Below are 20,686 nucleotides of genomic sequence, written 5' to 3'. Positions count from 1 at the left end.
ATTACTCATATTAAATCTGGACTATTTAAATATATGAACAAATTTATTAAAAATTTTGTTAATTGATATACTTTTTTGTTTTTAAAAATGTATAAACAAAAAAAATAAAAAGATGAAGGTTTTACCTTGGAGGAGGGAAATCCGAAACTTTCTCCAATTTAATTGGGATGTTCAGGTTAGGAAAATTTCAGGTGCAGAACACGATAGCTGATATGTTGGCACAATAAGCGCTTGGATCTCAATTCCCTTTGTTTAATTTCATGTAATTAGGGCCTAGCCCTTCTTCCTTACCCAAAAAATTAATGCTTTTTTATCTTCTTTCCCATTTTATCAACAATGACCTTTAAATAATTTATTATTATATTTTTTTTCTAAAAATTGTGTCTTAGAATTAAATTCTTAAATTTTAACATTTTTTAATAAATTATTTTTTTCATTTTTCCCAAATAATTACATGTAAATTTTTAACAACTATGGAAAAATCTCATCTTAATTCTTAATGTTAATTAAATCCAAAAATTTGTAGATTAATCTCAACTAAATTACTAAATACTCCCTCTATTAAAAAATATAAGATGTTTTTAATTAAATTTCACTTCCAATAAAATAGTTACCTACTTTCAAACTAACTATATCTTTTCATATTTATCTCTATTAAACACCTTAAAATAAATCTAAAGTCATTATCAATAGAGGTACTTTTAAAAAAATGTAATGATTACACCTCAAAAAATTAAAAATGTCTTATATTTTTTAATATTTAACTCCTCAAAAAATGTGTTATATTTTTTAACGAAGGGAATATATAATATGATTTGAATCTCCTATTACTTATTTAAATGATGAGAGGTGTTAAATTTTGTTAATAAAACAAAGAAAATTAATCTACAATTCTTTTAATTTTTTTCAATTTTAAATTAGATCTTGTAATTTGTTTTGTTTTAATCAAATTTTTAATTGATTAAATATGTCAACTCTTAGGGATTAAAGTATTTACATTTTTTCTTTAAAAAAAATCATGGACTCTATATATTTTTTTTAAAAAAATCAACGTTAGAATAATTTCATAATTTGTATGATTCAAAATTTACACATTTAGGTTATATTTTCTAAATAACTTTTATATATATAGAATTTTCACAAAAAATTAATAAAAATATAAACACTGTGTTAAATTAAATTTTCTTTGATTTTTTGTCTAAAAATATTGAATAATTTTTATAAATTTTAAAATTGTTTTTATTTAAAAAATTAATAATTTTAACCTTTACTAATATATTTAATCAATTAAATTAAATTATAAGAATTTGATTAAAATAAAATTAACTATGAAAACTTAATTGAAAATAAGAACTATGGTTGGAGATTAATTTTTCTTAAAACAAAAAAAAATTATATATCTATATACATACATACATATATATATATATTGCTCATCTATATGATGAGTATTGAAAGTGTTTAGATTTAATTTTAATGATTTAAATTTATAATTTTTTAATTGATTTTTTCAAATGAAAAATTATTTTTTACAAACTAACAGTTGTGAGATGATTTTTATTTGAAATTTTATATTAATTAAAATAAATTTATTTAAAAAACAAAAAAATTATAAATTTAAATCATTTAAATTAAATTTATTTAAGCTCTCAATACGATCATTACAATGAGTACTTGAGCTGTTCCCTCGAACCTGGCCCTGCTACGTACCCAGCTCAACCTCTCTCCAGAACTCTCTGGTGGTTGCTTCTCTCGATTCCTCTTTCTTATTCTCCCGTCATCACTCTCATGCACAGGCTAGTCCCTTCCACCACCTTCTCTTCTTCACTCAGATCTTTTCCCACTCATCCCTATAAATTCAAATCTCTCCTTTGCTTTTACCTTCGTCAAATTCAATCCACATATTCGTTAAGCTCTCATCATCTGAAGCTCTTCCGCAATATTCCTCTGTTTCATTCACACCTCAACACATAGTGTCTCGCTGAAGCAGCTTCTCCAATGGCGTCCGCCACTGAAAAGGCCATCGGCATCGACCTTGGCACCACCTACAGCTGCGTCGGGGTGTGGCAAAACGACCGCGTCGAGATCATTGCTAATGATCAAGGTAACAGGACCACTCCTTCTTACGTAGCTTTCACTGACACAGAGCGTTTGATCGGCGATGCGGCCAAGAATCAAGTGGCCATGAACCCACAGAACACCGTCTTCGACGCCAAACGACTCATCGGACGGAGATTCTCGACGCGTCTGTTCAAAACGACATGAAGCTCTGGCCTTTCAAGGTCGTTCCCGGTGCCGGCGACAAGCCCATGATTGTCGTTCACTACAAAGGCGAAGAGAAACATTTTGCTCCTGAAGAAATATCCTCCATGGTCCTCACGAAAATGAAAGAAGTGGCCGAAGCGTTTCTGAGTCAGACCATTAAGAACGCCGTCATCACCGTGCCTGCTTATTTCAATGATTCACAGAGGCAAGCGACGAAAGATGCTGGCGCTATTGCTGGGCTTAACGTGATGAGAATCATCAACGAGCCCACCGCTGCAGCTATTGCCTATGGATTGGACAAGAAAGGCTCTAGAACCGGCGAGAAGAACGTGCTTATCTTCGACCTTGGAGGTGGTACTTTTGATGTTTCATTGTTGACAATTGAAGAAGGAATTTTTGAAGTGAAAGCTACAGCTGGTGATACCCACTTGGGAGGTGAAGATTTTGATAACAGGCTTGTGAATCACTTCGTGGCGGAGTTCAAGAGGAAGAACAAGAAGGACATAAGTGGAAATGCAAGAGCTCTTAGGCGATTGAGGACAGCTTGTGAGAGAGCAAAGAGGACGCTGTCTTCAACAACACAAACAACCATTGAGATTGATTCTCTTTATGAAGGTATTGACTTCTATGCGACCATCACAAGGGCGAGATTTGAAGAGCTGAACATGGACTTGTTCAGGAAATGCATGGAACCAGTGGAGAAATGTCTGAGAGATGCAAAAATCGACAAGAGTCAAGTTCATGACGTGGTTCTTGTTGGTGGGTCCACTAGAATTCCCAAAGTGCAGCAGCTTCTGCAAGATTTCTTCAACGGTAAGGAACTGTGCAAGAGCATAAACCCAGATGAAGCTGTGGCTTATGGAGCTGCTGTTCAAGCTGCAATCTTGAGTGGTCATGGCAATGAGAAAGTTCAAGACTTGCTTCTTCTAGATGTCACACCTCTAAGCCTTGGAATTGAAACTGCAGGTGGGGTCATGACTGTGTTAATTCCTAGGAACACCACCATACCCACCAAGAAAGAACAAGTTTTTTCCACTTACTCCGATAACCAGACCAGTGTCCTGATCCAAGTCTATGAAGGTGAAAGGGCTAGAACCAAAGATAACAACTTGCTTGGCACATTTGAGCTCAAGGGAATCCCACCAGCACCAAGAGGAGTGCCTCAGATCAATGTTTGCTTCGACATCGATGCGAATGGTATTCTGAATGTTTCTGCAGAAGATAAGACAACAGGAGCGAAGAATAAGATCACAATTACAAATGACAAAGGAAGACTGAGCAAGGAGGAGATAGAGAGGATGGTGCAAGAAGCAGAGAAGTACAAATCAGAGGATGAGCAGGTGAAGAAGAAGGTGGAAGCAAAGAATTCATTGGAGAATTATGCTTACAGTATGAGGAACACCATCAAGGACGACAAGGTTGGAGGGAAGCTAGATCCTTCAGACAAACAGAAGATTGAGAAAGCCATTGATGAGACTATGGAGTGGCTTGATAGGAACCAGTTGGCTGAAGTTGATGAGTTTGAGGACAAGCTGAAGGAGCTTGAAGGATTGTGCAACCCTATCATTGCAAAGATGTATCAAGGTGGTGCTGGTGGTGGAGATAATCCTATGGGCGGCGCTCAGATGCCTCGTGGCGGCAGCGGCGGCTCTGCAGGCTCGGGCGCTGGGCCTAAGATTGAAGAGGTTGACTGAACCTGAGGCTTCAAATTTTAGAAAGGTTTCATATCACTGTATCTTTTGGTTTGTGTTTAGCAGATTCCTCTTATGTTTTGGGAAACATCAAGCATGGTGTGGTGTGAGATGATATAGTAATGGAATGCAGATGGTATCAGATCAGCTGAATTTTTTTCTTTGTGTGTTGTGTGAAATAAAGAATCCATCTGTTCACGTTTTGTTCAATGTAGCTTTCTGCTATTTTCTATATTTCTCCTTGAAATTTAAATTTCAGACAACATTCTTCCCAACATTGCATCGCTTAGTAGGCAAATATTAGTTGACATTTTAGATCTGTATTTGATCCTGTTTATTCTTTTCACGACATATAAACTTATATACATGTGATAAATTAGAAATTACAGCTGTAAAGTAACTAGCTTAATTACTAACAACCAAGTAACTATAACTTGTTTTTAACCCTAATTAGAACTTCATCGCATGGTTCTACTTTTTGTTGGTGACATAAGTTTCAGGTGAATTAGATTTGAGGCTTTAGCGTTAGGGTTTGTTTCTTTCACGGTTAAATAAGCATTTATATTTTATAAATATATCCATTAGTTCATGCTCTTAGAAAATAGAAGTAAATTTTTATCAATTGGACATTTCTTATCAATTGGGCTTACTTTTGTTGGCTCTTGAAGTCTGAATTTCAATCATGTTCTTTCTTTTCTAACAATAAAAAAAATCAGTTCACTGAACCAGATGCTATATATTCTGTTTAAATATGAAAATATCGTTTCAACTTATGCCAACAAATTTTGATTAAGCACTTATCTGAGAACTTCATAGCATATTTAGTACTTTCTAGTTAGATATGTCACTTCACCCTTTCTCCAACTTCCCGGGGAGAATCACGGAGACAAGTCAATTTAAGGCACGGAATAAGAACAATATCTGAAATTCGAGTTTATGAAAGGAGCCAAAGACTTAAAGAAACATTCATACCAATTTTTTTTAAAAAAGGAAGTGAAGAAACATGCAAATATACTGATTCTGATTGTCGCCATTAATATTGTGAGGTTTAAACATGAGCCGGACAAGAATCTGATACCGACCAAGGTCTCTGAGATTCGTTGAGCTGTCTCTGCTTGTCCTCAACGCAACCTTATTTTATATTTTGTTTTTTTTTTTATTTTGATTATAAATAACAGTGAGTTAGAAGAACAGAACAGAACAGATCAAACAGGGTCTGAGTATCTCTTACTGTATCCTGAGATGAAGGTAAAATTACTAACACTTTTCCTGTTTGTGTCATGTACTGAAGCCAGATCAAGCTCAGAACTGAGAGCTCTGAACCAGTCAAGCGGCAATGTCCAAAAACAGAATGTCCACGGTAAGAATTCCTTAGCTTTCAAAAATAGCAAGCCATATCAGTTCCAAAAGTTTCAGAGATGTCCCATTATTCTACTTTTACTTAATTTGATTAACCCTTTTTTTTTTTTTTTACTATATAGAGAGACCGGAGAGATGTGGAAGCATATTAAAGGACAGTAAAGTTGAAGAAAAGCATGAAGAATTTTATGAAACAAGTAAAGCACAGAGAGGAAAAGCAGTCACTGGGGGTTCAAATGTCAATCATCGAGATCCTCGCTCTCAATGTTCTTCTCCATTAGTGTCATCCTGGACTTCAGCATTAGTTCTTCATGGAAGCCTTGGTTTAACCTTTCTCTTTTCCTTTCACTTCTTCTGAGGTGTTCTAGACAAGTTAAATGCGAAAGCCTATGTCTTCATGAGCTTTCTTTCCTCATCAGTTTTTTTTTTTTTTTTCTTTACATTTCTGCCTGTTAGGAATTTTGAATAGTTTATCTCAATTGATGTCATGACTGCATGCTTTTGCTATGTGCACTGCACGGTACTGTAACTACCATCCCAAGCATATCGTAAAATGATGTCTATGATGAATTTAATTAAGAATTGACCCAAAAAAAAAAAAAAAAAACTTGAGGTATACCCGACGGGGAGTTATATATAAGCTGATAAGTTAAAAAAATTTGGGAGTAAGAAGAAAAATCAAGAGGTTTAACTGAGACATGCTGCTATGAAAGTAGGAATAGGGGGTCACTAAAGTATGAAATAGAATACAAAAGGTCTCCTTGTTGAGGCCTTCAAATATATCTTAATTATTAATTTATTCCCTGAAGTTTAACATTTTTCAATCAATTTGGTCAATGAAGTTTGGAAACTTGATTAATAAAAATTAAAGGAAGAATATCAATAGATTTCTGAAATGATTTAATACCAGACAAAAACTTATATTAAGTAAACATTAACAATTGACAAGTGAAAGTTTAAATTTTAAAAAATATTTAATCTGTCCAAATCTTGATTTAATATTAAATTATTTTAGTAGTCCTTCATTGATATTCTCTCAAAATTAAACTTCAGGGATTAAATTGATAATTGAAACAGTTTTAAAACACTAAAAGTTTCGATATCCCATTATTTGACTAACTAAAACTTTATAACTCCTCGCCCATCCCTACGCATACACATATCTCTCACACTTGTACACTTGCTCGCTAGAATTGTCTTATACATGCTGCTTCACTTGCACATAGCTTCACTTGCACATATCATACGCAAAAGCATCAGGCCAAGTTATACAGGTTTAGCAAGTCAGCAAGTAAAGTAGCTGGCGCCCAATATTTTTAACACTGATTTTCTTTCAAGGCCTCCGCAGCAGCTTGAGTGACTTGCTTACATTGCTACTACTAATTTTTATTGCCAGCAATAGCAACTGCAAGATTTCGCATTCAATTTGGCTAGATTACTAGTGTAGAAACTTATAGAAATAAGTCAGTAGTCATTTTCAATTCCTCAAATGCTATACAACAAATCCTAAAACACCATCATGCTCAGGCTGCAGAGCTATTGCCGCGGATAAACTCATGCATAGCATAAGCTACATAGCTTACCCTGACAAAATGGCATTTGTTCAACAAATCTTTCTCAGATGTGATCCAAAACAAGTATTGCACTTGTTTCTGAAGTTCCTTTTAAGTTTACAGAACTATACTATACTATGCAGAGCCATATGATAGTCTCTGGTAAAATGGAACGAGTCTCAATAATGACACATGTAAATATGGTTAAACCAAAGTAAATTTTTGTTTTTCCAAAAGAAAGAAAAACACCCCTTTGAGCATTTTGGCGTTCCTGAAGGCCTCTGCATCAAATCTCATACAAGACTTCCTTGAACACCTTCATGTGCTCAGGCTGTAGAGCTATTGCCACTGACAAGGTTCCATCGTTTGCTGAGCTTGGAATTATAAAAGATAGTCCTTCATATGCAATCCCACCAGGTCCCATAAATATAGGCCTTCCCCATCCAAAATCAGCATCATGTATTGGAAGCCTAACCCAACTTGTGATTCCAAGATTTGGACACCTGAAAGTATGAGCCCCACGAACCAGAGCTTTCAGATCAGGTTGAAGCTCTAGATAGTCCAGAGCCGATCTCAAATACTCATTGTCCATTCTGGCAAGTGCATTATGAATCCTGCTGGCTGCAAACCAAGTTGGTTTTGACATGAGATCACCAGCCACAGCCATGGGCGTGGCCGTGAAGATCACGTTCCCAAAGTAACCTGGTGGAAGGGGTGGCTGTAATCTAGACCGTCCATCAGTTGCAATGTACAACTTGGTCTCTTGATCATGGGGAAGCCCACGTGCCTTGCACGTGCTTCTCCAGACATGACCAGCAAGCATCTCATAAGAGCTATAGTTGATGGTGTTACCATCTTCTTTGGACTTGGCTTTCAGGGCATTGAGCTGGTCACGAGTCATCTTGAAGATGGAGACTGCTGCTGAAGCATTATTGTCTGAACCTGGTTTTGAGGGTTGCACTTGAAGAGGGGTCTTCATGGTTGGAGGGAGCTTGTATTCAATGTGCTCAAAGACAGGCTGAGGTGGGTCACGTGCTCGGAGCAAAGTGCGGTCAATGAAGGGCGGGACGGTGAGGTCAAAGCCACGAGCCATGTCAGACCATGTGTTGATGAAGTGAAGGCCAGAGAACCCATCTGCTGCGTGGTGTTGCATACCGACACCCAGTGAGACACCTCCGCATTTAAAGCGCGTTACCTGCAAAAAAGACGAGTCCCGGAAACTGGTTGGTGGATTTGAAGTTTGAATGAATTGGGATTTCTTCAACTGATTGATTGAATTTGGCCCCAACGAAAATTGAGAGAATTGGTTGTAGATTATTTTAATGTTATTTATATTTTTATTTAAAATATTAAAGTGATGTACATGAGCATGAGGAGAGAGTTAAAAAAGAATTATCTTAATAAAAATAATGTGTGAAAAACAATAATAAATGAAGTAAGAACAGGAAAACATTATGAAAACTACACAATATTCTAATTTTAATATATTTTAGATAGTATGACTTTTAAAAAGTGTCATAGAATACTTTGTATTATGAACAAAAAGGAGTATTTAATATTTAATGTTATCTGCAAAGCAAGACACCAATGTGAAAATGCTATTGATTTGAGTAAGTCTGGAAGACAGCTATTAAGGTTGTAAGGGAATCCCAAGTGTTGCTTGAAATTGAAATCATTGAACGTTTTTGCGTTTTTCCTCCTCAGAGATCCTACAGCTTTTATTACTACCACCCACTGTATTGTTTAACTTGTTTTTTATAAATATTCTTAAAACAGGTTTCTCTGACATTTCCATCTATTGCATCCATCACAAACAAGCAAGGATTTTTCTAAAAAAATTAAAGGTCGAACAGCAGATAAATCTCAAAAGTTTTAGAAGTTGTCCTAATAGAAATCCTATCTCGGTCTAAGCTTCCTAGATGGAACAATTATTTTCAGCAGTTTAGTTTTAATGATTTGCATGATATGGTAAATTACTCTTAATTGTATGACAATTGACCTTTAATTTAAAAAGAAGGTTCTAGGCTTTTTTTTTTAAAAAAAAAAGAGGAAAATATGACATCAGACAATTGATCCTAAATACGACTGTTATGGAACAGCAACATAAAGATTTATCTATGTACATTTATTTTTTGTGAATTAATTTTTGCATTTTAGTCAATCAAAAATTTTAAGTATCATCACAAGATTAAACATAGAAAAATACTACTATTCAATACCAATAGGTCAATTTCTTGCAATTAATTTCAGCTAAAAATTGAGCAATGCATAAATACACAATTTAGGCTCAATTTTATCTAATCCAGAAAATTTTAGATCAAATAGAAAGGGTTTTATAATTTTAAAATTTGACAGTGGACCTTTTAAAAAATTTTAAAAATTTATTAAAGATATAGATGACTTCCACGCTATTAATTGTTTTATTATTTTACTGAGACACGATGCTACACATAGAGTGCTACCAAAAAGAAAAAAAAAAAATACATATCACTTCCCTGTTTCCAGTCCAGCCTAAATGTTGTGAACTTTGTATTCCTTTTACACTTTTTCAATAAAGTTGGAGCCAAATCTTTGACCCATTTGGGATCCAAAGTGACTGTTGTGATCTTTGTTTTACTTTTACTCTCTTTCAACAAAGTTGAAAACTTTGACCCTTTTTCATCCATGGACCGGGGAATCATGCATCTTTGACCACTTTTCTCTCCCATGAAATCAGAGATCAATCATCTACCCCTACCATCCTAATTGAAACTCTTCATGAAATTCCTTTATACGAAACTTGAACTGAGACAACATTTTACTTCAAAAAAAAAAATTTATAATATCTCAATTTTTTAAAATTTTTTTATATATTAAATTATTCTTTTTTAAATAGAGATAAATTAATTTTGATGAATTAGTAATAAATAACTAATAAAATTAATCGGAGAAAGTACATTCATATTTTTCCGACATAATGATTTCGTATCTTCTTTTGGGCCTGAATAATGATTATTTATATCACGCCTTATAATGTTTGTACTATTATATTTCGGCCGAACAGCTTTTGGATTATATCTTAAAATTCACAAGAACATGTTTTCCGTTTTACAATTTATATATGCTACTAATAAATTAATAGTAGTTATATTCACAATTATATGGAAGCAATATGTATATATACGTATGTATCAATTCTGTCTTTTGACTCACCAATTGAAGGGGCATTTTACATGCTTTTTATTTTTTTGGTAACTTTTTCATGCTTTTTTAATTGGAATGTCTCTTGCAACAAAAAACAGAATTTCATCTGTTCCTAAATATAAGATCTGATTTTCACCTTTCTTGTTCTTAAATACAAATTCTAATATTTGGCCAAAAAAATACAAATTATAATAGAAATTTCTAATTTCTAAGTATAATTAATACTTGTTTTTAAAAATACCTCAATTGTATGTAGTAACTTAACTTAGAGATGTCTATTTATTTTTCTCAGCATCTCAAGGAAGATATTTTCTATTGGCAATGGAGCTCATTCCTTGTACTTATAAAAAAAATTTCCTATAAAAAATATAAAACTTCTTATCTATCATTAAATTTCTATAAGTACATGCAAAATATTAAAAAAATAAACCGATCATTTAATCAATTAAGATAGTAGATTAAGGATTGATGGTTCAACTAAGAGTCAACCTAAAGTCAAAGCATTCTTAATTAAAATAATATAATTTAATTTATATACATAAAAATATTCATGTTTGAATATGAAAATATAAATGTTTAAATAAAAAATAATTAGTTCTATTCGAATAACCCAAAAAAATTCAATAAAGAGAGAAAAATCTTATACACATAAGCCCAATCCTAACAAAAATTCAGCAAATTTAATAAAACCCCAATAAAAATTAAATAATTAAATAATTTTTTTTAAATAAATGGACCAGATTGATTAGGTCACAAACGGGTTACTATGAGGTTGACCACTCCTGAGTCAATTAAGTTAGTTCAGGTTAATATTATTTCAAGTTAGATCATAAACTGGATCGGTCATCTAACCAATTCATCAGTTCGATTTGAGTTTTTTTTTTTATTTAATTCATGTATTCTTTTTTATGATATTAAATAGAAAGGAAAACTAATTTTTACATTAAGACGTAGATTTTGGTATCTTTTTTATTTATATGCTTTTTAATATTATGACTTATATTTAGTGGCAGCGAAAGGATAACAAGAAGACAAATTTTAGTGGGGTGCCCATAATTGACTACCTTTCAAATGCCCCGTACACGCATGCATGTATTTATTAGAAAATCCTTTTGCAATTTTAGTATAATATTTAGGGCTCTAAAAGCAACACTCAATGATCTCGCCGCACGTTATCCCGGATTTAATTTGTTAATCAGTACCATGAGCTTCCAGTAGACTACTGTACATTTAATCCAAATAAAAAGTCAGAGCGTTCAAATTAGGAGTGTTCACAAATTTGGTTGGGTTTAATTTAATTTTAAAACAAAAGCAGATCAAACTGAACTAATCAATTTAATCATTAGTAAAACTTAATCAATTTAGTTTGGTTTTTGTTTCAATTTAGTTTGATTTGGTAAAGGTTTAAATCAAACTTCAATGAATTTATTTAACTTTTTTTTTCTTTTTTGCCATCATTATAATAGTTGATTTTTTTTAATTTGAATTAATTTATACATTATTAGCTCTTTTAGTATATGAAAGGTTCTTGTTTACCTCATATTTTATTTCAATCACAATCATATCATATTTATGAAAATTGAAAAGTCTTTGAATCTTGATCAATCACATATCATATGCATACATGTTCATCTTTTTTTTATTTTTATTTATTTTTTGCTTGGTCTAAAATGAATCAAAGATAAAAAGATATGTTCATATTATATTAATTTTATTTATCTCTTCATTTCATTAGCTTTAAGTGTACTATGTCTTTATGATCTCATCAATTTCCTTGTGCCATCCAATATATATATAATGCAAATTAATTTTATGATTGTAAGTAGCAGAAAATCAAAATAATGATGGTAATCAACTAATCATTTTCATGATTATATTACATGCACTATTTGAATCTTCATAGAGAAAATTCATCACCTATAGGAAGTAGCAAACATACAAAAATATGCATAATGAAGTATTTTGGTCAAGGTTTAGGTAATTGGGTGTTGGAATTAATTAGATACATATTATATAAATAAATACTGTTTTTAATTAAGATTGGTTCAAGTTCAATCTGGTTTCCATATCTTAAAACCGAAACTAAACTGAACCAATCGATATGTGAGTAATAAAAATTAAAGTAGACTTGATTAATGGTCAGTTTTGATTAATTCACTTTGGTTTGGATTAGTTTGGTTTGATCTTTCAGTTTGGATCAATTTTAAACACTCTTAGTTCAAATGTTGAATGAATAAATTAAGCTTCTAATCTATAATTACCAATAGCATCTTCTCCTAGATGCCATCAGATGATTCTAAACAAGGTGAGGTGTTTAAATCCGAGTCGCAGCTTTCAACAAGTATACTTTTGTTTTAATTATACATTCCTTTTCAAAATATATGTTTTTCTTAACATTTATATTAAAATATATAAGTGTTGGCTATATTACCAAATTTTCTCTAAAATTTAATATTTTAAAGTTGTTGGAGTAAATAAAAATATAATAGAAAAAGTTTTAATAAATATAATTTTGAATTTTTAAAAAGACATAAAATGAAGGGTTGATAGTCATTTTTTTTCCTTGAATTTTTTACATAGGGCTTGAAGGTGTCATAAACTCAATCTTAAGTTATTTTTGCCTATGCATTTTTAAAATTCAATGTCTCGCTGTGGTGCTCTCCACGCACCAATTGTTAACCATTATCTATGTAACTAGACATATTTTGTTAATTTTTTTTGGAGCCATGTAGCATCCAATTATATAGCTAGTCAAAACTTAATAGGATTATTTTTGTTTTTGAAGTATTTACTTAGGGACACTTGAAGTCCTAAACTTGATTTCTTTATTTTTCCCTTAAATATTAAAAAAAACCTAACCAGATGTATTCTAAAATGCATCCACATAAATAAAAAAATGATGAATAAGTGACGTGTGAATGAGGTGTGGAGTTTTAATAGTTCAAAAATAAAAATAATTCAAAATAAAGTTCACAATGCCTACAAACGCTATGTAAAAAATTCAAGGGCAAAAATAATTTTTTTGTAAAATGAAATAAAAAAATTAATTTATATATTGCCTGGTCTTATTTATAAGATTGGGAAGTTTTTTTTTTTGTCATTTGTAATTCATATTATTAAATTTTTATTATAAATTTCCTCTCTTATCCTTAACAAAATATTAAAGAGAGAAAGTACGGTTATTAGATCATGTAAATTTAGTAGAGGTTAAATTGAAAACTAACTCAAGTTTTATTTTTTTATACAAAGCTAATGAACTTTTAAATTTTAGAAACATGTCATGTTAGGAGTAGTAATTAAATAACCAGGAACCATGTCAAACTGAAAAAAAAAAAATGTCCCTCTAATAAACTAATCAAAAATGAATTTGCAAGAATTTCTCGGGAATGAACCATCTCAAAGTTGCTATTCGCCCAAATCCAGAAACAGAGTAGTAAGTTGACAAAAACTGAAACGTACCTGCAATACCAACAATGGGTACGTTTCGATTCCACCAGAATAATCGACGGCGGGAATAAGCTGCCGGAGCTCGAGCGTGGGAGCGAAGTCACCGAAATCGTCAATCACGCCAGTGGTCTCGGCCTCGACCAAGAGCACACCCTCACCGTTACAATCAATCTCGACACGACCGTCCTCATCGCGGCGGAGCCGGCCGGCCATCGGGTAGAACGGAACAAGAGCCTTAGCGAGAGCTTGCTTCATAACCTCCGCGTCGAAGAAGTCGGCGGCACCGGTGGGCCGGTAAAAGTAGACGCTGGGCGTGTGGAAGTTAGGCACGACCAGGTCGACGTTGGAGTTCCAGAGCGCCCGCCTAGGCGTCTCCTCCGCCGGCCGCACCATGGTGGACGCCTTCACGTTGATGATCATTGCAGGCCGTGGGTCCCACTGCAAAACAGAACAAAATAACAACAGTGAGAAATCCGACTCGAACAGTTACATTTATTACGTCCGAACATGGGAATGCCGAGCATTAATTAGGGAGAAATGCAGCAGAGAGAGGAAAGAAACCGAACATCTAGTAATGGAATTCAGAGGAGTTAACAATTAACTATTGAGAAAGAAGGAAAGCATTACCAGAAAGTGAGAGAAAGAGGGAGGGAGGGAGATTAGCTGGAGATTTGGTGGCGGACGGAAGGAGGGGGAGAATGAGATGAACGTGAAGAGAGGCCAATTTATGAAAGGGACGAATTGGGGTCACTCACCTACCGCGCCAACTAGGAAGGCCAATGAGGGGGCGACACGTCAGAAGGCGTCATGGCGAGAGAGGTAGGGAAATGGAGAAGTGGGATTGAGGATCACAAATGACAATAATAATAGCGGAGGAGGTAAAAAGAGAAGTTGGTGAGATGGGGACATGGTTCCAAAAATTATTTTATAAAAGAGCCATGTGGTGCCAAACTATAGTAGAGTCAGCTAATAAGTAGTAGTATTTACTATTTAGAATCGGAAGCAGACCAGTAGTCTCCTTCTGGGTGTTGACTGTTTCCTCGTATGCATTGGTTTGGTTGCCCCTATCCATTCTTTGCAGGGACTTCATTAATCACTTTAGAACGCTAGATTGTACTATTATTAAATTTTACTTCTTCTTAATTAATGCATGATCAGTTTTTTAAAAAAATATTAAAATAACAGTAAAATTTTTATGGTCATAAAAATATACTACTATCGTTTAAAAATATAAGAGATTTTTTAAAAGTTAAATATTTAAAAATATAAAATATTTTTAATCTTTTAAGGTGTAATCATTGCCTTTTTTAAAAAAATACCCCTATTGATAATAATTTTATATTTATTATAGGATATTTAATAGGAATAAATATAGAAAGATAAGGTTAATTTGAAAGTAAGTAACTACTTTATTAGGAGGCGAGATTCGATTAAAAATACCATACATTTTTTAATGGAGGGAGTATTTTATTTTTTATTCCTACTTTCATTTATCAATACATTTTGTGATAAATGAGAGATGTATTTATGCAAAGATTTGGGCTAGTAAATACAAGAGATAAAATTAAAAAAAAATTCTTACATGTAATAAATTTCTTATATTTTAAACCAAGATTAATTGAAAGGAAATGCTTATGTTTTCAACCGGAGAGAGTAGATCATATTTTTATTTTATTTGTCTATTAAAATATCAACTAAAATATTAATATCCATCTTGAGGTTTTACTCTCTCTATTAAAAAAAAACATAAGAGACATTTTTTTAGATATGATATTTAAAAAATACAAGACATTTTAGATTTTTTAAAGTATAATTAATGAGATTTTTTAAAAATATTTTTAATTAGGAGTGTAAATAATAATTTTTCAAATTGAGACAAAAATGGTATAAACATAACAATAGTGTGTAAAAATTAATTAAAAATATTTTATAATATTCAACGGAAGAGTAACATTTATTTACTATAGAAGATTAGAAGTGCACGAAGGCTGGACAAGATCGGCTGGCCATAAATACGGTGCATGGTCTTTGTGGACCAAGAACCCCGGGGACAACACCAACCACGTTGAAAAGACTAGGTTTGTTCTTGCTTTGGAAAAAAATTATTAAATAAATTTAAAAATTAAAATAATAAATGACCTTAAATATTAAATTATCTCAATATTACTGTATCTAGAACTACAATTCCTTAAAAATAACATTATGATCAAAAGAATATTTTTAAAATTACAAAAAAATATATTGATTATACATTATTTTTATATAATATTAATCGAAGAAATCAAATTAAAATTCTAAATAAAAATAATATATTTATTTCTTAAATTTTTTGGCAATAATAATAAAATAATTTGTTAGCGTATGATCTAAGAAGAAAAACGGTCTCATAAAATCAAGTAATATTAACAAAGAATCAAATATATATATATATATATATATATCCTTGGCGGGGTAAAATCGGGTTAGGACTCAATCTGATATCTAGGTCGACCCGATTACTGAGATCAATCCCGTCTTTTTAGGTAAGACCGGGCCAACGAAGGTCCTAGATTGGTTGAACGCCCCCTACTTTTTACGAATGTATGTTGCTTCGAATTTTGACCAATACTATTATTATTAATTAGATATCCAAAACCGTATTAATCCTGATAATTTGTGCATTAAAAAAAAAGAAAAAATAATTTGGATAAGACGGTGGCAGCAACGAAGCAGTAACCAACAGGGGAGGGTGGGAATTAAGCCACCAACTTCCCATCACGGCGAGTGGTCCCACCATATCGGCCATAACTCATGACGCACGCGCAACGTGTGGTAAACTGTCCTGTGTCCACGTTTCCTCCTGCGGTTGGTGGGTTCTGTTCATTCGTAAATAAAAAAAATTTGAATTTTACATTAAAAATTAAATTAAATGACTTCAATATTGATTGACCTACTAGTATCTTTATATGTAGTATTAGGATCCATTTATTAAAAAGAAAATAAATTTTAAATAATTTAAAATTTTTATAAAAAATATTTATTTTGTAGATATTTTATAAAAAACAGACATTATTTCATTTATTAAAAATAGATAATTTTTAAATAATTTGAAAATTTTATGAAAATATTTATTTTTAAAGATTTTATAAAAAAAGATAATATTTTATGTTTAGTTGTTATAAAAAAATAATTTTTATTTTATTATTTTTAAATTTTGTGATATCTTCTTTTGATTTTTTTATAATAACAATTTATTATTTAGTTATTTTAAATTTTTATAATATATTTATGTATCCTGTCGTTTTTTAAAAAAATTTCATGTAGTTTTTTTAAAATTTTAATTATTTTTAAAAGGTTAAACAAACATTATAAAAACTCATAAATAAATTAAAAAAAAATAATTTTTCCATGAACTGAGTTGAAATAAACAAGCCCTTAGTCATGTTCTATATTAATTTAACTAGACATGTGATTCGCATGGAGATATTTTAGTATTTGAAAAGAAAAATAAAATAAAATTTAAAAATGAAAAATGACAATAATGGTTTATTTCTGTATAGGTAGAATTTGGTATTTGATGTAGATTAAATATTAGTAACAACTTATTCTATTTTAAAGTTTGTTTCAGGCATCATCCTAGGAAAAAATTAAACATGAGTTTAGAATTTACTAGTTTAGAATAAAACAACATAATCTAGTTTAGAATTTACTAGTTTTACGTGCATATTAACAATATAAAGTTATACTAAGATATTCCGTTGATATTAAAAATATATAGGAGTACAATAACTTATTTTATTTCCAAACAAATTATTTTAAACTATAAATATTTACGTGCATCTTAAGAATCTACGAGCCTGAACAACAACTTTTTTTTTTTGAGAATTTTTAATCCTTATACATATTTAAAGTATGAATAATAAACCTCTTTTCTTGGCCGAAATAAATAACACACCTGATACCTCATTCATATTAAAATTAAGAATATATACAAAAGCTTATTTTCTTTCTAGGCAAATTATTTTACAACCTGTCACCCCAAGCATATTTCATGATGTGCATCAGTGCATGTTATGCTCATGTAAATTAAAATTTAAGCAATACCACATTCAACTTTATAAAAAAAATTCTACTGAATAATAAAATTTTTAATTTTTTAAGTTTATCTCAATTATCAATTTTGTCTTTAAAATTAATTTTTTTTTTCTGTTTGATCCGTTATATTTGTCTAAGTTAGCAAATTGATTTTTATCGTTTAAAGAAAACATAACTCTGCCAAAATTTACAAACATAGATAAGGGAATATTCATATTTGTCATATAAATTAGTGAAAAGAAATGTATTTGTATATATATGAAAAAAGAGACTCAAAAATTTTAAAAAATAAAAGAATAAAATGCAATGTAAAGGATAAAATTAATAAAAATTTAAATGGTTTCGAATGTTAAAAAAACGGTTTGAAGGCTAGTTATCATTTAGATACATATTCCTGCTAAGTCATCAATATATTTTATATATTAAATTAATTTGAAGTTAATTTTTATTTTAAAATTTAAAGGATTAAGATGGTAATTTAAGAAAAAGTAAGGGATTAAATTGATAAAAATTAAATTTGAAAGACAAAATCGATAATTGAGACAATCTTAAAAATTAAAATTTTTATTATTTTATTTAAAATTTATTATTTTAAAAATTAAATTACCAATAAAAAAAATCAATGAATTACATACCTACTTTTTTATACTTTATTTATATTAAATATGTAATTTCATTGTAAATCTCACTCTTATGATTTTTACATTAGTCCCATAGTCACCAGTTTTTCACCATGAATCTCACACAGTCACACCTATTTTTTAAAATGTATCCCACACGAATGCATGATATTTCAACATACATATTTACTAAAAATTAAAAAAAAAGGAAAACAATTATTTCTCTACAATGGAATGGCATGTTTTAATATATACATGCATGCACGCACATACATAGGATATAGTGAATTTCCCAAAAAAAATAATTTCTAATAAAATTCATATCTGATTATTTGTTTTATTTTTTTGAAATCATAGGAATACTAATTAGTACTTTATAAACAAATATAGTATATTTAATTTCTACCAAAAATATAAAGCTTTAATGCTAAAGATAAAAATATCATTTTAATATAATTTTAATTTTTAATTTGTAAGGTTGAGTGGGTTGGAAAAAAAGGGTAAATTTGAAAATACACAATAAATACTTAAAAAAAAATAGAATTTCCCAGTTCTAATGAGTAGACTACTTTTATTTTTTCACCTAAAGTATTTCCAAAGTCAATATTTATAAAATTAATCCTTCAAAAAATTTGAACATCATTTCACGAGTTATCCTCTTTCAAACTATAGACTGCTTCTCTATTTGCAAGGGAAGTGTAATGTTTGATTACTCCCGAAAAAATTTTAATGAACTAAGTAAGGAGAATTTTATTGCTACTCAGAAAATTCAACCCATCTTTTTTACTAACCCGTGAACAAACGACTCTTCAATCAGTAGTTCAATAAAGCATTAATTGTCTAATTAAATTCATGTTTTTTGGCAAATTTTTTAAAGGAAAAGATTTAAATTACATACTTACCCTTATATATTTAATGTATTTATTTTTAATTAAATCAATACACATGAATCTTCTATAGATTATTTATTCTATAATAAATTGTCATTATTTGTTTTATTAACACATTAAGATTTATTTGTCATGATTTTAGTATGTATAAGTATATTAAGTACATAAGATTAAGTACACAAGTCTTGCCCATTTTTAAATTCATGTTTTTAAATAGTGAAAAACTCATAAAATTATTTTATTTATAGATGATTTTAGTGGTTTAACTACTTTTCTTAATTTTTTTTATTTTTTAAGGTATTCTTATTTCTGATAGCTATGAAATTAATCCCTTGCAAAAAATATGAATACCATTTAAGAAGTTGTCATGATAGTACAAGGTATGGATAAAATAGATATTATTTCCCCAGAGGTACTGGGAACAAATAGTAAACCTATCTGAACTAAATTTTTTCAATTTTAATTAGAAGGAACCCATGTTTAATAGTTTAAGGCTTTCAAGGCATTTAAAAAAAACATATCTATGACTCGAAGGGAGTATTACATTTTAATTATTGTTAAGATTAAATTAAAATTATAAAAAAATATAATTATTGGTCCTTATAGTTTAATTGTATTTTAATTTTAATCCTTATAATTTTTTTAATGATTTTACCAAATCTTGTTGAAATTATATGGATTAAAAATATTAAAAAAATTACAAAGATTAAAAGTAAAATCTAACAAAATTATAAAGATAAATGACTGTGTTTTTCCAAAATTATGTTAAAATATTATACGACCTAAGATTACATTTTAAAAATGATAAGAATAAACATGAATTAAATTTGAGAACTGAGAACGCACTATCTCGATGCAAGTTCATACAGTTTTAGAGCAGCTATACAATAGAGGACATTACTAATATTTAGTCCTTTTTTGGCCAGATAATATTTAGTCAATTAGTCAATTGAGTTTGGATGAAATTATAATTCAATTAAGGTCAAGTTGAGGAACCCAATCAACATATCAATGTATTCAAGTAAGCCATACGATTGATCGAAGAAATGGACACATACACACGTAATTAACAAATAGGTAGAATATTTGATCAAAAAACAAACAGTGAGAATACACTGTACACCCAAAAAAAAATAGGGAGAATATTTTAAAGCCTCAAAAGATCGAATTAATGACATTAAATCTACAGTAAAAATTAAAAAAACTTACAAATATCTATTAAAACAGTTTTAAACAGAAATTTCAAATATAAACTTAAATTTACTTTTAAACTTTAAATGTTTTATTTATAATTAAAACTTTAGAATTTGTAATATTTTGAGTTAACATTCATAATTTATTTTTAAAAAAACTTACTAAAAATAAAATTACTATTAATTCACCATTTCAAGACTTAATTGACATTCTCCCTGACAAATACTCCAGCAGTAAGTAATGAATCACAAGCTACCAGTAAAAATAATTCACTCCATTAAATAATCCATTGGCCCTTTGAGCAGCTTAGCACCCACTTCACAACTTTTATTCCTCTTTTTTTTCTTTTTATTTTTTTTTTAAATTGAAGTATCTTTGAATAGTCAAAAGGGTCAAATGTAATATAAATA

At 30.3% G+C, this 20,686-nt stretch overlaps 2 protein-coding genes and 1 pseudogene across 2 annotated transcripts; 2 read left to right on the top strand and 1 right to left on the bottom strand.

The window, feature by feature from the left end:
- Positions 1 to 1,716: 1,716 nt before the first annotated feature.
- LOC129291885 (heat shock 70 kDa protein-like) lies at positions 1,717 to 4,132 on the top strand (annotated as a pseudogene).
- Positions 4,133 to 5,165: 1,033 nt separating this feature from the next.
- LOC129290691 (uncharacterized) lies at positions 5,166 to 5,719 on the top strand. The gene is made up of 2 exons (XM_054927570.1): positions 5,166 to 5,316; positions 5,438 to 5,719. Exons 1-2 carry the CDS (start codon positions 5,199 to 5,201, stop codon positions 5,671 to 5,673), a joined length of 354 nt encoding a protein of 117 aa, XP_054783545.1. The 5' UTR covers positions 5,166 to 5,198; the 3' UTR covers positions 5,674 to 5,719.
- Positions 5,720 to 6,766: 1,047 nt separating this feature from the next.
- Positions 6,767 to 14,283, bottom strand: LOC129290690 (shikimate O-hydroxycinnamoyltransferase-like). The gene is made up of 3 exons (XM_054927569.1): positions 14,126 to 14,283; positions 13,511 to 13,936; positions 6,767 to 8,063 (listed from the first exon to the last, which is right to left on the bottom strand). Exons 2-3 carry the CDS (start codon positions 13,916 to 13,918, stop codon positions 7,155 to 7,157), a joined length of 1,317 nt encoding a protein of 438 aa, XP_054783544.1. The 5' UTR covers positions 13,919 to 13,936; positions 14,126 to 14,283; the 3' UTR covers positions 6,767 to 7,154.
- Positions 14,284 to 20,686: the final 6,403 nt, after the last annotated feature.

Source organism: Prosopis cineraria, unplaced genomic scaffold, assembly GCF_029017545.1.
Source record: "Prosopis cineraria cultivar Desert tree isolate PC_DT_omini unplaced genomic scaffold, ASM2901754v1 PC13, whole genome shotgun sequence".
NCBI classification, from domain to species: domain Eukaryota; kingdom Viridiplantae; phylum Streptophyta; class Magnoliopsida; order Fabales; family Fabaceae; genus Prosopis; species Prosopis cineraria.
This window is presented reverse-complemented; position numbering and strand designations above follow the sequence as displayed.